This window comes from Haliotis rufescens, unplaced genomic scaffold (genome assembly GCF_023055435.1).
Source record: "Haliotis rufescens isolate VD_foot unplaced genomic scaffold, xgHalRufe1.0.p SCAF_19, whole genome shotgun sequence".
Taxonomy (NCBI): domain Eukaryota; kingdom Metazoa; phylum Mollusca; class Gastropoda; order Lepetellida; family Haliotidae; genus Haliotis; species Haliotis rufescens.
In genome coordinates this window covers 6,039,597-6,053,699 of record NW_025963879.1, presented here as the reverse complement: position 1 = coordinate 6,053,699, position 14,103 = coordinate 6,039,597, and the positions used below count along the sequence as shown (strand labels likewise).

Sequence of the window (14,103 nt, the reverse complement as noted above, 5' to 3'; positions counted from 1 at the left end):
GCCGGACCTTAAAGTGCAGAAGCCAAGGGCCTTTGAATGTCAAAGAGCTAACGCTACATCAGAGGAGACTGCAGCAAACTTATACTTTAAAAAGCATGACCTCAAAACAATCCAAAACATGCACAATTTGGATGAAAAAGGTCTCATGGGAAACCACAAGCCTCCTTGTGTCATTGGATCTTTTGGAGATATTCCAATTGCTGTTACATTGCTTAGATCAAGCACCACTATGATCACTGAATGTGGAAACGCCATCTGAAACAGCATCCCACCTTACTTCGAATTAAAAGGTATGCGAGATGATTTAGCAGACGGTTGTTAACCTGATACTGCAGGAAATGAGCAATTCAGGATAGTCCAACAAGAAGATTTTGAAGACCTTTCTATCTGAATGAATCTTAGTTTACAGAGAATGGATACATTTATCATAAATGACAAATAGTGACTCATTGAAAGTCATATTTGTTGTAGTTTGACCATTATAAGTCAACATGACACTTTCGATTTAGGTAACAAGACTGCAGGAAGCCTCAACGGTGATTGGTAAAACTATTCCTATTATACAAAATATCCGAGAATCAGCAGAACCAAAGTATTACCTTATGGTTATTATTATTACAAATTAAAATCTCGAGATATTGGAATATATCATCCCTGGTAAAATAATAGTTTCAGATACAATTTCATCTTATTTTTATCATTGGGTTTTCCGAATTCCAACTTTACTGGGCGCAACTTCTATTTCAAGAGAATGAAGCCCCCATTTTGTGACTTTTGTCAGATGTACATAATCAGATGTACAGGGTTCACTCAAGGGATGTACAGGGTTCACTCTTGGAATTTTCTGACATGGGCCCTTTATGTAAAAATGTCAAATATTCCAGAGGTACGCCCATACAGCACAATGTTAAAATGCCTCATTGTATTTGCAAATGTGGGCCTTTTTTCAAATTTAGGGGCTAAAAGCACAAGGCCCCACCCTGGAATTATCCCTGGATGTAACTCCCAACTAATGGAAGGATGATGTCGCGACAAAAGCAAAACCCCACATTGATATATTTTGCTTTAATTAATTATATTTGGTGTTCAAATGGATTGTTTGTTGTGACTCCTGTATCTTGACTATGTATCTAATCATGTACATCACGTGACAAATATTGATATCCAATCTGCATTGTACTCTGGGCCTTGATGCCTAAATTACCGAATACTGTAAAACAGGAATTTAATGCGACATGAAAATAATGCGAGCTCTTGATTTTAGACTTACTTACTTACTTACTTTGGAGATTTAACGTGCGCTTTCCGACTGATGCGTATTTCGCACACGGGCCCGGCCAGGCCATTTAATGTGTTTCCGAAAGGGGCGAAGGTGGTCTGTGCAACCCAAGAGGGGGGTTTTAGGGGTTGCTTATATAGAATTTGGGAATTTTGAGATTTGGAATAGATTCCGATGGGATTGGGGAGGAGAACTAAGGGAGCTGGGTATGGTGGATGTTTGTTTGTTTATGTGATTTTGATTTGGTGAGTTATTGCGTTTTTAGATGCGTTTTATTAGTTCCGTTTTGATTAAGAATACGCCTAAGGCCTTGAAGTTTTCTAGTTTATTTTGTGGGTTTAGTATTGCTTCTAGAGTTAGAGCCTTGTTTAGATTGAGGGTGGTTTGTAATGCGGTTCGATGTGTTAGGTAGTGTGTGCAGTGGATGAGTGCGTGTTCTGGGGTTTCTGGTTGTTTGCAGTGTGGGCAGTTACCTGTAGTGTGTTTTTTAAATTTTTTTAGGTGGTTATTTAGGTTGGTGTGTCCTGTTTGGAGTTTAGTGATTACTCTGTCGATTTTTTTGGATGGATGGAGAATTTTTGGTTTGGTTAGTGGTTTGCTGAGCACTTTTTTGATTTGGCTATTTGAGTTTAGATATAGGTTATGCCATTTTTTGGTGATTTTTTGCTTGTTTACACTTTTAATTTCTGATTTTGAGATGGGTAAGTTTAAGCTTATTTCTGGAATTTTGAGGGATAGTTTAGCTGCTTTATCGGCGTTTTCATTACCGTATATTCCTACGTGGGCGGGTATCCACAAGAAGGTTATTTGTTTGCCTGCCTTAGTTAGGTCGTTGGAGCTTTTAAGTATTTGATTTATTAATTTAGGTCGGTTTTTGGTATTTTTGTTTTGGAGGGCTTGCAGTCCACTTAGGGAGTCGGTAAGTATTAGGATTTTTTTGTGGTTTTTGGATTCTTGATTATGGAGGGCTGAGGCCATGCCCATTAGTTCTGCCGTGAATATTGATTGGTTGTTTGGGAGTCGGAAGGATTGTGTGGTTTTAGTTGGTTGTGTGGTATGGACTCCGAAACCTGTGTGTTTGGAGGTCGGATCTGAGGATCCGTCTGTGTAAATGTGACACCAATTTGGCCAATTTTCGTGTATGTATGCTAGTGTGGTAGTTTTAGCTATGTTTGGGTCGGTTTGTTTATTTATTTGGCTAGCTAGTGTTGTGTCTATTTTGGGTATTTTAAGTTTAGGGGTGAAGATATTTGATTGTTTGCAGTTTTGTTTAAGATTTTTAATTTGGTGTTCATTTAGGTAGTTTGTTATTCTTTGGGATATTGGGGTAAGTAAGGGGTGTTTACGAGCTAGAGCTTGGTTTTTGGGGCTGATGTTTTGGTTTATTAAGTTTTGGATGAGAGGGTTTGATTGGGACGCGGCCCAGAAATTTAAGCTTAGCTGTTCCCTGCGTAGACTTAGTGGCATTTCTCCTGTTAAGGCCTGAAGTGAGGTGTAGGAGGTGCCATGTTGGGTGCGTGTAATTAGTTTGAGAGCCTGATATTGTATTGAGTCAAGTTTTTTAGATAGAGAGTTGTTTAGGGTGTTGTATATGGCGCAGCCGTAGTCTAGTTTTGATCTAATTAGTGATATGTAGAGAGAGAGGAGGGTATCTTTGGATGCTCCCCAGTTAGAACCAGTTAGGCATCTTAGGGTGTTTAGGTCTTTACTGCATTTAGTTGTTAGGTTTTGGATGTGAGCATCCCAGGTGAGATGTTCATCGAAAATAAGTCCTAAGAATTTGGTTTGTTTTTGAAATTTGATTGTTTGATTGTTTAGCTGGAGGATTGGGGAGGCGGGTTTCATGTTTTTATGTTTGAATACTATTCCTGTTGTTTTTTCTGAGTTAAGGGAGAAGCCCCATTTGTCAGCCCACTGTTGTATTTTATTAAGAGATTTTTGGAGTAAATTTTGGACCATGTTCATGCTTTTAGTGCGGATCCAGATGACTCCATCATCCGCGAATTTTGATGTGTTTACTTTAGGGGATAGGCCCTCGAATAGATCGTTTATCATTATATTGAAGAGGGTGGGGCTGAGGATACTGCCCTGTGGAGTACCATTTTCTAGGGGACATTGGTCCGATAGAGTTTGGTCTATACCCACGGTTATTTTACGATTGTTTAGGAAGTCCTGGATGTAGTTTATTATCTGACCTTTGAGTCCTATTTTTTTAAGTTTTTGTATTAGCCCATCGTGCCATACCATGTCGAAAGCTTTAGAGAAGTCTAAGAAGATGCCTGTGGTATATTGTTTATTTAGCTGTCCTGTCTTAATATCTTGTTCTAGTCGGGTGAGGTTATCTAGGGTTGAGCGGCCAGGAGTGAAACCGCTTTGATCTGGGTTTATGATGTTATTTTGGGTTAAGTAATGTTGTAATCTATTTTTAGCCATTGATTCCATTACTTTACATAAGTTTGAAGTTAGGGATATTGGTCTATATGAGTTAGCTTGATTAGCTGGTTTATTAGGTTTAGGGATTGGTATGACTAGGGCCTGTTTCCAGGGAGTAGGAACCTGTCCGTTTAGGTAGATGAGATTGTATAGTTTGAGTAGTGCCTGGAGTAGTTTTAGGGGGAGTTTTTTAATTATTTGGTAAGAAGTTAGGTCTAATCCTGGGGCTGTGCCCTTTTTCCTGTTTTGGATTACGTAGAGGAGCTCCTCCATTGTGTAGGGTTGATTTATTTCTAGATTGTTATTGTTTGGTTCTTTTGTGGGTTTGTTTTCTGTTTTAAGTTTATCTTGGAATTTTTTACTGAAGTTGGTGTTACTGCTAACGGCCGAAAAGTGGTTGGCGAGATTATTTGCTTTTTGGGCGGGGTTGGTTGAGTTGTCAATGTTAGGGGTTTTTTTATGTCGTTTTAAGCCTCTGATGGCGTGGATTTTGCGCCAGACCGTTCTGGCATCTGTACGGTTATTTATACCTTCGCAGAATTTTTTCCAGTCTCTTCTTTTGGCTATTTGGACTAGTTTTTGAACCTGGTGGTTTAGTTCGTGGGCTATGTTTAAATATTTGTAGTCGCGTTTTGCTTTATTGAAGGCTGATTTACGTTTTCGTCTAGTCTGTTCTATTTCCTCATTCCACCATGGTACCGTCGGTTTGCCTGTCTTAGATGTTTTGAAGGGGATGGAGGTTTTGGCTGCGTTTATTATATAGTCTGTTAGGTTTTTACAATAGGTTTCTGGATCATTATTTTCTATTTCGTTTAGGTTAGCTTCGTTGCAGATATCTTGGAATTGGTCCCAGTTAGCTTTATTGTAATGGAATTTTGGTTCTTGGTTTTCTGTTTGGATTGGTACGTTTGTATTTCCTATGGTTATGTTTATGGGGAAGTGGTCACTACCTAGCGGGACGTCGTGCACTTCCCATTGAGTACTTTGGGCTAGATCTGCGGTGCATATGGTTAGGTCGATAGCCGACATTTTTTGGTTTATCTTATCGTACCTCGTGGGTTGGTTGCTATTAAGGAGTACTAGGTCGTTTGTTTCTATCCATTCGGAGATTAATTTGCCATGATTATCTATTTTATCATCTATGCTCCATGTAGGATGGTGAGCGTTAAAGTCTCCTAGGAATATAGTAGATTTATCGCTTATTTGGAGTAGTTTGTTTAGATCCTCAGGTTGGACTTTTTGTTCCGCCCAGTGGTAAATATTTATGATGTTTATGTTTCGGTTATTTAATGTGATTTTAATGCCGTTGGCTTCTAGGTTTGGCGTGTCTATTTTTATTTCTTCGTAATGTATATCTTCCCTGATAAATATGATTAGTCCTCCTGCGGCTCTTCTTGTTTTCGGTTTAGCTCTGTCAGTTCTAACTGAGTTGTAGTTAGGTAGTGTGAATTTGGATTTTTTTGAGAATTTATAGGTTGATTTTAGACATAAATGCACTGGATTTATGTTCTGTGTTATTTTAATTAATGTAACCTATGTAAACAAAAGCCTTAGCTGAAAACGCTTTGTTTGTTTCAAATGACGTTTTGAGCAGGAACTGTGAGTAGACAGAGATAAATAAAATAACTGTGCACATTTAATCCCCTGTCCATGTGTTTTCAGTGTGAGATTCCTTCCTTATTTTAATATTATTTAAACTAATTGCCCGTATGTTTGATGGCCAAGTGTGAGAATGGTTTCCTTGCAGCTATCATTGTGTTAGTGTTGTTTTAGTTGACAGTCTGTTGGTACTAGTATATACGTTTGGCCCTTTGATGAAAAGAAGTAGAACAGATCAGTGTATCAAATAAGGGGATTATGCTGGATTAAGGGGATTATTATTATGGAACAATTCACTGAGTGGTATGCCAACAACATTTCATCTAATCTTCGATCAGGTGACAATCCTCACACTCCTGTTGACCTGCGGATTAGTGTCATGAAACCCATTCATGCGCGTTGGCTCGTGTCTGCTCTTGTCAAGCTTGTAAAGGACACTGATGGGATAATTCGTGGCTGGCGCCAATCTCGGCTGCTTGACAGGATGCGAACTGACCACTACTCAACTTCACTTTGTGTAGGTGACTTTGTTATTTTGTCTAGTGGGTGCTATCAACTTGTAATGATCTGATATCATTGTTTTTGATGTAATACTAGTAAATAGTACTAAAGTGATTTATTTCGTTTGTTGATTGTTTCCTTATTTTGATGGTACAAAATTAATGCGCATAAAATTAATACGACCTTCCGTCACTCGCATTTTTCGCATTAATATTCTGCTCACATTAATTTCCTGTTTTACAGTAAACTGTCTGTCTGTCTTCACTACCATTATATTGCTGATATTCTTGTTAATGATTGTCTCTAGAATCTTCTAAGACATCATTATCTTGTTAATTTAGATTCTCATGTCACTTCCAGTTCCATTCTTACCAGGTGTGATTTCAATTTGTCAGAATGACTTTATTTCCTTTCTAGGTGTCATTTCCAGTCGCTTAAAAGTGATAATGAGGTCATCTATGACCTCACTTCCGGTATTATTTATGCCAATTATGATCTCACATCCAGTCGTGATGACACTTCTGGTCTCAATTCTCCCACTTGTGACATCACTTCCTGTTATTCTTATCAACTGTAACCTGCCCCTGTAAGTCATATCCTGTGACCGGTAGTTGGTTGTATAGGGAAAGGCGGAAGTCGCAGGTCTGTGGACATACTAAGTCGAAAGGGCCTAGGACGGAAGTGAGCAGGGGGAGAAGTCATTTACGATGACCGTGATGAGCTATGGGCCTTTACTGCTAAGTTGATAGAAGAGACCTGAAAACGCTTGGTTGTATCTTGTCTGACTTTTGCTATGATGGTCCCAAGTTGGTTGTTTATAAGTTTGTGGGCCTTTATAGGTTGCGTCATCAACATCTTGGCTTGAGACGAAACAGACTTGCCATTGCATCCACTGAAGTTGGGAGGTCTAAACTTACATAGAGAGAAGCTCCTCTTGCATATGCACAATAGCGTTGAGCAGGCTGTGGGTGATCAAAACGCATCTCCAAATGAATGTAAGAGGGTGCGTGAAGCTTGCAATGGTGGAATAGTGTGAACAAATGCTGGCCACAAATCAATTGATGTAGGCGCTGATATCCATCCAATGAGTATTTGTTTATTGTGGAAACATCCTTAACTCAGCTGGCTGGTAGAGAGAGCCTCATGTTTGGACCCTTAACCAGTTTCAGAAATTCTTCATCTAAAAGAGTGGAATCTGGAAACGGTAAATCATGAGTATAATATGCTTTCCTCTTTATTTGAGGTAGAGGAAGTCTGTCATCATGCTCGAGTTACATAACTAGTCTGTTGTCTGATCGATAATCTTTTGAGTATAACTAGGCCACAGAGGATGAACGTTGGATGACGTAATAGGGTCTCACAGCCCGTGCGGTCATAGCAGGACCCAGGTAGAGGCATATAGGAACCCGGATGGGAATCCAAACTGTGAACATCTTGCTGAAGTTGCATAAGGTGTTGAAGCCCAAGGGGGTAAACCTTTAGCGTAAGCCTAGAGCCTGGCTGGCTGACAGATTCATCTCCTGATGTGGAAAAGGAGATATTTTCACTCATGGCTACGCCACTTATGTAAATATCTCCTATTCCCCCCGTCACGAGATAAGAGAAACATGATATTTCACTCGACACATGAAATATCCTCTATGTTCTACACTGATATGATGTTTCCCTCAAAACCCCCAATCTAAAAAAACCATGATCAGCTGATCATCGCGAGCTTATAACACGGGAAATACCAGTCAACAAATCAGAACTGAAGTACGCAATTAAATCCCTTTATTATACTATCTGGTTATAAAAGTGTTCACTGTATATCTGGATTTATGTTTGTAACATATTTTATCAATCTTATTCAAACTTTCATGTTTACATTAATTTAGGCAAAATGTGAAGTGATCTGTAGATCGCACAACTCACCGTTATTTACAGCAACCACGGTCAGATTACCGCAATTGATGCCTTGAAACAAACTTAAGTTGCCAGAGAATTGATACAAATATTGTCAATGTCATACTTCGACTCGTCAAACGTCATATTTGTGGCAATTTCACTATTATAAGTCAAAATACCGTTTTCACAATTGAAATACGTGTACGTAGTGCGGGAAGTCCCTACGATGACTGGTCAAATTGTTCCACACATATAATAATATCTTGCAATAGCATCACCTGTCCCAAAGTGACTTCTTTGATAGGCATTTAGAAGTTGGAGAACTAACCCCGTTATCAAGCAAGTGATGTACAGACTGAGTGACTGATATAGGAGACTTAACGTGCGCTTTCCGACTGTAGCGTATTTCGCACACGGGGAAGAGAATGTAATAGCCTTGGTCATGGTTGATTGACAGTTGGTGAGTTTTGATGTTGATGGCTTCTTGTAGTTTCCTGTTTTTGAAGTCCTTGAGGTTGGTGGTGAGGGCATAGACTTTATCCGACAGCATTCAGTGGGATACACAGCATTCAGTGGGATAAAGTCATATGCTGTGGCTTGGGTTGTCACGGATGTGGTCTGATAGAGCTGATTTCGAGTCCTCTTTGGAGACTGAGGTTTGATGTTCTTTAATTCGGGTTTTGAGGGGCCTATATGTTTCTCCAATGTAAGCTTGTCCACTGCAGTGTACCACATTTGTTTCTGGCTCTTATAATTTTTTCATAATATATATAGTAAAAGCTGCAACTAAATAACAAGATATTGGAATATATCATTCCTGATAAAACAATAATTTTAGACACAATTTTTTCGGACCATTGCATCAAAATTGTTTGAAGTTGTATCATTGGGTACTTTTCAACTGAACCACCGGTAGATTAGGAGAAAACGTGTGTACAGCCAATTGCTATTTCTGGCTTAGTGCCCAAGAAAATACACACGGTTATCTTAATCTCTGCATATTAAATAATGCCTTGGTCAGAGGAAATACAGTGTAGATGGTAAATCATCCTGTCTAGTAAATTTCATATTTTTACAACTTATAGACCTATTAATATAGATTTACCTCAATGTGTTTCTTCAAAGCGCATAATTATCAATCTTTATTCACACTATGAATCATAAACATCTCATATTCTTATCTTTTTTCAAACTCTGAAACATAGATTGTGTTGGGTAGGCAGAACATGTATTGTTGTCTCCATCCTGGTTTACATTACCTAATAAGCCTTGCGATTGGCTCTCTGATTGGCTCTGTGTGCTCACTGAATATATTAACCAATCAAACAGGTCCTATTACATAACTGAATGTGTCCTATTGTTTCATTGGTTGACATTCATTGAACAGCCAACCAGAAGGCTTTAAATTAAGCGTGTCACGATGACCGGCTTGTGCTTCAAATGACTTGGAAACACAGCAGCAGCCAAATGTTTTTAAGTCAGCTGTGTGGAACCATTTTGGATTTCCTGTATTATTTTGGGATGGAGTTTGAACTGTCAATAATTAAGGAAGAACAGCCTGTCACCATTGTTTCACTTGAGTAGTATGACAAAGATGTCCACTGATCTTCATTTCCATCACTTGGACATAGATATACTTTTGGGACTACTTTTGGAAACTGTCATGAATGTCCTGCACTCCTAGTAAAAATTTATTTCATATGAAAACAAAGATTACACATACAAAGTAAGGATTTCTATTGTATATGCTCTACCACCAGTTGATCTAATCATGTATGTCATCATATACCACAGATCATAAAAGTTGAATAAATGAAATACCTGTTTTTTACAAAGGAAACAAGTCTTCTTGAAGCACTGCTGACATGTCATAGAAAGCTGACCTCGTCCATTCTGCCAACCTTGATATAGAAAGCCATTGCCACACTGAAAAGAAATCCCCCAAAACATGATACTAGTAAAATCCTTGATATTTTTTATATTTGTATACTTATCCTGCATTACTCCTTTATGCTTGTTCTTGACAGAGAAAAGAGTTGTGTGAAGGTCTTTTCTTGAAGAAGTTGTTCCAACTAGCTGATGACACGTAGAGAATACAGAACTTAAGCCAGTTCATAACTCGTGGCCACCTTAAATATTCAAGATGGCTACTTGAAACCATAAGACACCTGGGTTTACCATCGTTATCTTTTTGAAGGAAACGCCAGCAGGTGTAAAAGAGTTGTGCACATGTTAAAACATACAATGTTTTACAAGATACAAACCGTATGCACAACACAAGCACAATGAACATTAACGCAAGAAGCAAAACATGTGAGAGTTTGAACAAGTTTTATGCTACAGATCAAAAACCGGTCTTCACTCATCAAGTGACAAGAGTAATGTGGGGATCGGTAACGTCACTTCCTTTGGTTACGTCGGAGCTGCGTGACAGGGTTGGCCTCTCAGCTAGTTGGAACAACTTCTTCAAGCAAAGACCTTCACACAGCTCTTTTCTCTGTCAAGAACAAGAAGTAATATGCATTAAGGACAAATGCAGGATAAGTAAAAAATCTGAATTTTATGGGAATTTTGGTTTGTTATAATTAATTAATTGTTAGATTTTCATTCCCACCCATCTCACATTTTATTGTTCCCAAGTACCTCTAGACAATAATAGACAATTGCTTTGCAACATGTGATGCGTTATTTCTTTACATCATAAAATTATTAAAATATAGTCAGGCATGGCAACAATCCACATTCAGCATGTGGCTATAATTATAACACAGTCACAACTGTTGAAATTCTAGGGAAAAGACTTGTCAAGATGTGAGTCACAAAAGTCAACAGCTCATGTGCACATTTACCTTGAACAGTTTCTTCAAATAATAAACTTTAAAAAATATAATGTCTCACATTTGTTTTGTAAATTTGGGATGAAAAAATCTAATTATCTAATTATTGTTTCTTTCGGGGGGTTTAAAAGTATGCTTTACATATTGAATAAGCTTAGCTCTGTGTGTGTGTTTGTGAGTGAGTGAGTGAGGCAAAGAAACAGAGTACAACAACTGTAGTGGTTATTCTTTTCTGTATGAAATACTTATTGTTAATACCAACGGTTAACGTCAACTCTGTCAGAAATAGCCAGACATAAATAAAACTACTGTAGTATGTTCCTACCTGTGCAGTGACACAAGGTTCCCTGTGATGGTTGAAGACAATGAACTTTAAGTTGTGTTTTAGCATGCTGTTGTATTAACCATGGGAATCCGTTCCCAGTGCCATCAAATCCTTGGCAATTACGTTTCAAACTCAGCCATAAGCAGTCAGAATATGATAAATTGGAAGCATATGTGGTGTTACAAATGTAAAGTTAAAGTAGCATATATACTGTAAATCGTTCAGTCTGAATTGAACTGTCCATAAGTCAATGTGCAAATGACCTTGATATTTTATATTAACCTGACATAGAAGATAGTGCTTATGCATTTCATTGCTTTGACTATGTAAGATTTCTGGAGACCCAGACCTTCATCAGGGGTCATTTCCTCAAAAAAGACACCACCCAACATTAGGTGTGTAAAGTTTTATCATTTTCCAATGATACACGTTCAAGTTTTCACAAAATGCTTTGATATATATATTTTATGAATTAACCTGAAATTTGAGCCATGTTATATGTGACCCCTCATGACCTTGACCCTATATGACACACTTGTATGTCATCAAAAGCACTAGATAAAGTTGACAGCGTGTTCCTGGAAAGAAATGAACAAATGCCAAGAGGTTTCTTCTAGCCAGGATGTGGTAGTGCTGCTCAGGCAATCCTGACCTTGAGCTATGACCAGTGGCCTTAAACTAGAATATGTGATTCTCTAATTATCAAATAAACAAATGAGTAAAATCTAAATAATTTTTACATTTGTATACTTATCCTGCATTACTCCTTTATGCATTTACTGCTGTTTTCTGACAGAGAGACAAACCATGTGAGATCCAGCTGCTGAAGAAAAGTTCCAACCAGTAGAGGCAGCACCCTCGCACAATCAGCATGTGACCCAGAAGTCATGACGTCACATCAAAACACATATCTGCTTCGTCACCTCCATGCACGGATACTTTGTATCCCTTGTGGAAATTAAATTTGATTGTTTCTATACTTTGAGTATTTCTGCATTCATTGTATGCTGCTATATTGTTGCCTGTTTATGGTCTGTTACCTTTGGGGTCTTCCCATTCGTAATTTGTAATGTTTATCGCTCGTTTTGTAGTCACAGTAATTTAGGGGCATATTGTTGTTCCTGACATTTTTTCCCCGCCAATATTTAGATTTTAAGAATTTTTTTAACTTATCCTGCATTACTCCTGAATGCATCTTTATCAGACGCCACCTACGGTGGACATACCTTCAGATGTGATCCATAATAAAGCCTCGTCAAGGTCCAATGAACCCGCTCCTCATACAAGTGATGACTGGAACATCTACAACCATTCCTGTCTTCAGGAAACGAGAGTCGATGCAAAAAAGAAAACCCCGAATAGGTGACAGAAATAGACGAGGCGGGTAGCCAAAAACTAGAACTGACATAAGAGCGAATGCTGAAGCAGTAGAGGCCTCTAGTCTGGGGTGGTAAACATCAGAGAGGACGACGGGCCCCGCTCGGGTTATCAAAGAATCAGCGGTGTCGGCGTCAACATCTACGACCATTCCTGTCTTCAGGAAACGAGAGTCACTGCAAAAAGGAAAAACCTTAATAGGTGACAGAAATAGAATGAGGCGGGTAGCCCAAAACTAGAACTGACTTAAGAGCGAATGCTGAAGCAGTAGAGCCCTCTAGTCTGGGGTGGTAAACATCAGAGAGGATGACGGGCCCTGCTCGTGTTATCGAAGAATCAGCGGTGTCGACATCAACATCTATGACCATTCCTGTCATCAAAAAACGAGTGTCTATGCAAAAAGGAAAACCCTAATAGGTGACAGAAATAGAATGAGGTAGGTAGCCCAAAACTAGAACTGACCTAAGAGCGAATGTGAAAGCAGTAGAGCCCTCTAGTTTGGGGTGATAAACACCCGAGAGGACGACAGGCCCCGCTCAGGGTATCGGAGAATCAGTGGCATTAGGGATTGGTGACCTTTTGGGCTACAACCAGGGGACCAAAACTGTGAACGCCGGCGACATCTTCGACTTGATGGAGCAGTTACTGTGAAGAGCCATGGTAGATGCGACTTCATGCGATTTCATGTGGATTGTTAGCCTTGGGGGGTCCAATCCAGCTGCTTTATAAGCTTGTAAGATGACTGCCTGGGGCCACAAGGAAATAGTATTCTGACTGACCTCTGACTGTGACAAGGGGAGACCGGCAGGAAAAAGCGTTTCCTAGACTTGCGGCAAACTTAAGACCGTCATAGGAAAACCCTCATAAACCATAATAAAAACCCTGCCTCTTTGTCGGCACCCACAATGGATGTGAGGGGGGATGGTGAATGATCTGACAGGCTGTCCTGGGATATTAGATTCTTGGCAATGAAGTCCCAACACAGCCCAAGACACACAAAGCCATGAGTACTGCGTTGTATCGGACACCTTAGTAGCGTGAAGCTCACTGTGCAGCGGTTGTCAGAGCCAGTGGAAAAATGGTCATCTTTGTAAGGTCATAGAAGGAAGATGAGTGGTTCGAAGGCAGCCGTCTGAAGAGCCAGTAAAACCATGTACAGATCCAACACAGGCGGTCTGAACTTGGATTACTGATCTTCAAAACTGTTTCGGAGATTTCTCCATTCGACCAAGAAGGCAAGCACAGTTAATGGCGACCAGGTACCTAGAGATGGTAGAGCCTTTCAACCGAAGAGTGCTGTGCAAAAAAAGGAGAAACTTAGTCAGAAATGGAGGTGGCGCTGTCAAAGGATCCTGGCGTTCGTTTGAGCAGTGGGCCTGGAAGGAGCACCCTTTGTTGACATACAGTCCCCGTGTAGACGGACGATGGGCTAAAGCAATAGCCTTGGCCATTCAAACTGAGGCTCCTAGGGCACTCAGCAGAAGGTCCAGGGGGTTGCCTCTAATAAGGGCTCGGAGGACAACAAACCAGTACGTCGTTGGCTACCAGGGCGCGTCCAAAATCAGTGGTCGAGGGGCCTGGAATATTTGAAGAACCCTGGGAAGGAGAGCCGAAGGCACAAAAGCGTAAGGGGATAAACCTCCCCTGGGAACGCTGAGGGCATTGACTGCAATAGCTGACAGATCCTGACCAGTGAGATGTAGGATGTCTGCTGGCAGTTCTGGGATGTGGAAAACTGATCGATGTTGGGGGAGATCATCTTTCGGCAAATCAAGGTGGACACGTCTGAGTGGAGCTACCACCCGAGGGACCCAACATGTCTGGCCTGGACAGTGCGTGTGACAGAACATGCTCTCAACCTGGTA

At 39.9% G+C, this 14,103-nt stretch overlaps 1 protein-coding gene across 2 annotated transcripts in view; it reads right to left on the bottom strand.

Moving 5' to 3' along the window:
* Positions 1–14,103, bottom strand: part of LOC124148417 (E3 ubiquitin-protein ligase RNF31-like) — a 265,524-nt gene that overhangs the window by 63,112 nt on the left and 188,309 nt on the right. For both annotated transcript variants that reach the window (XM_048398840.1, XM_046519497.2), the window contains one exon: positions 9,521–9,625. In XM_048398840.1, the coding sequence (XP_048254797.1) occupies positions 9,521–9,625 (105 nt within the window). The remainder of the gene's footprint in view (positions 1–9,520; positions 9,626–14,103) is intronic.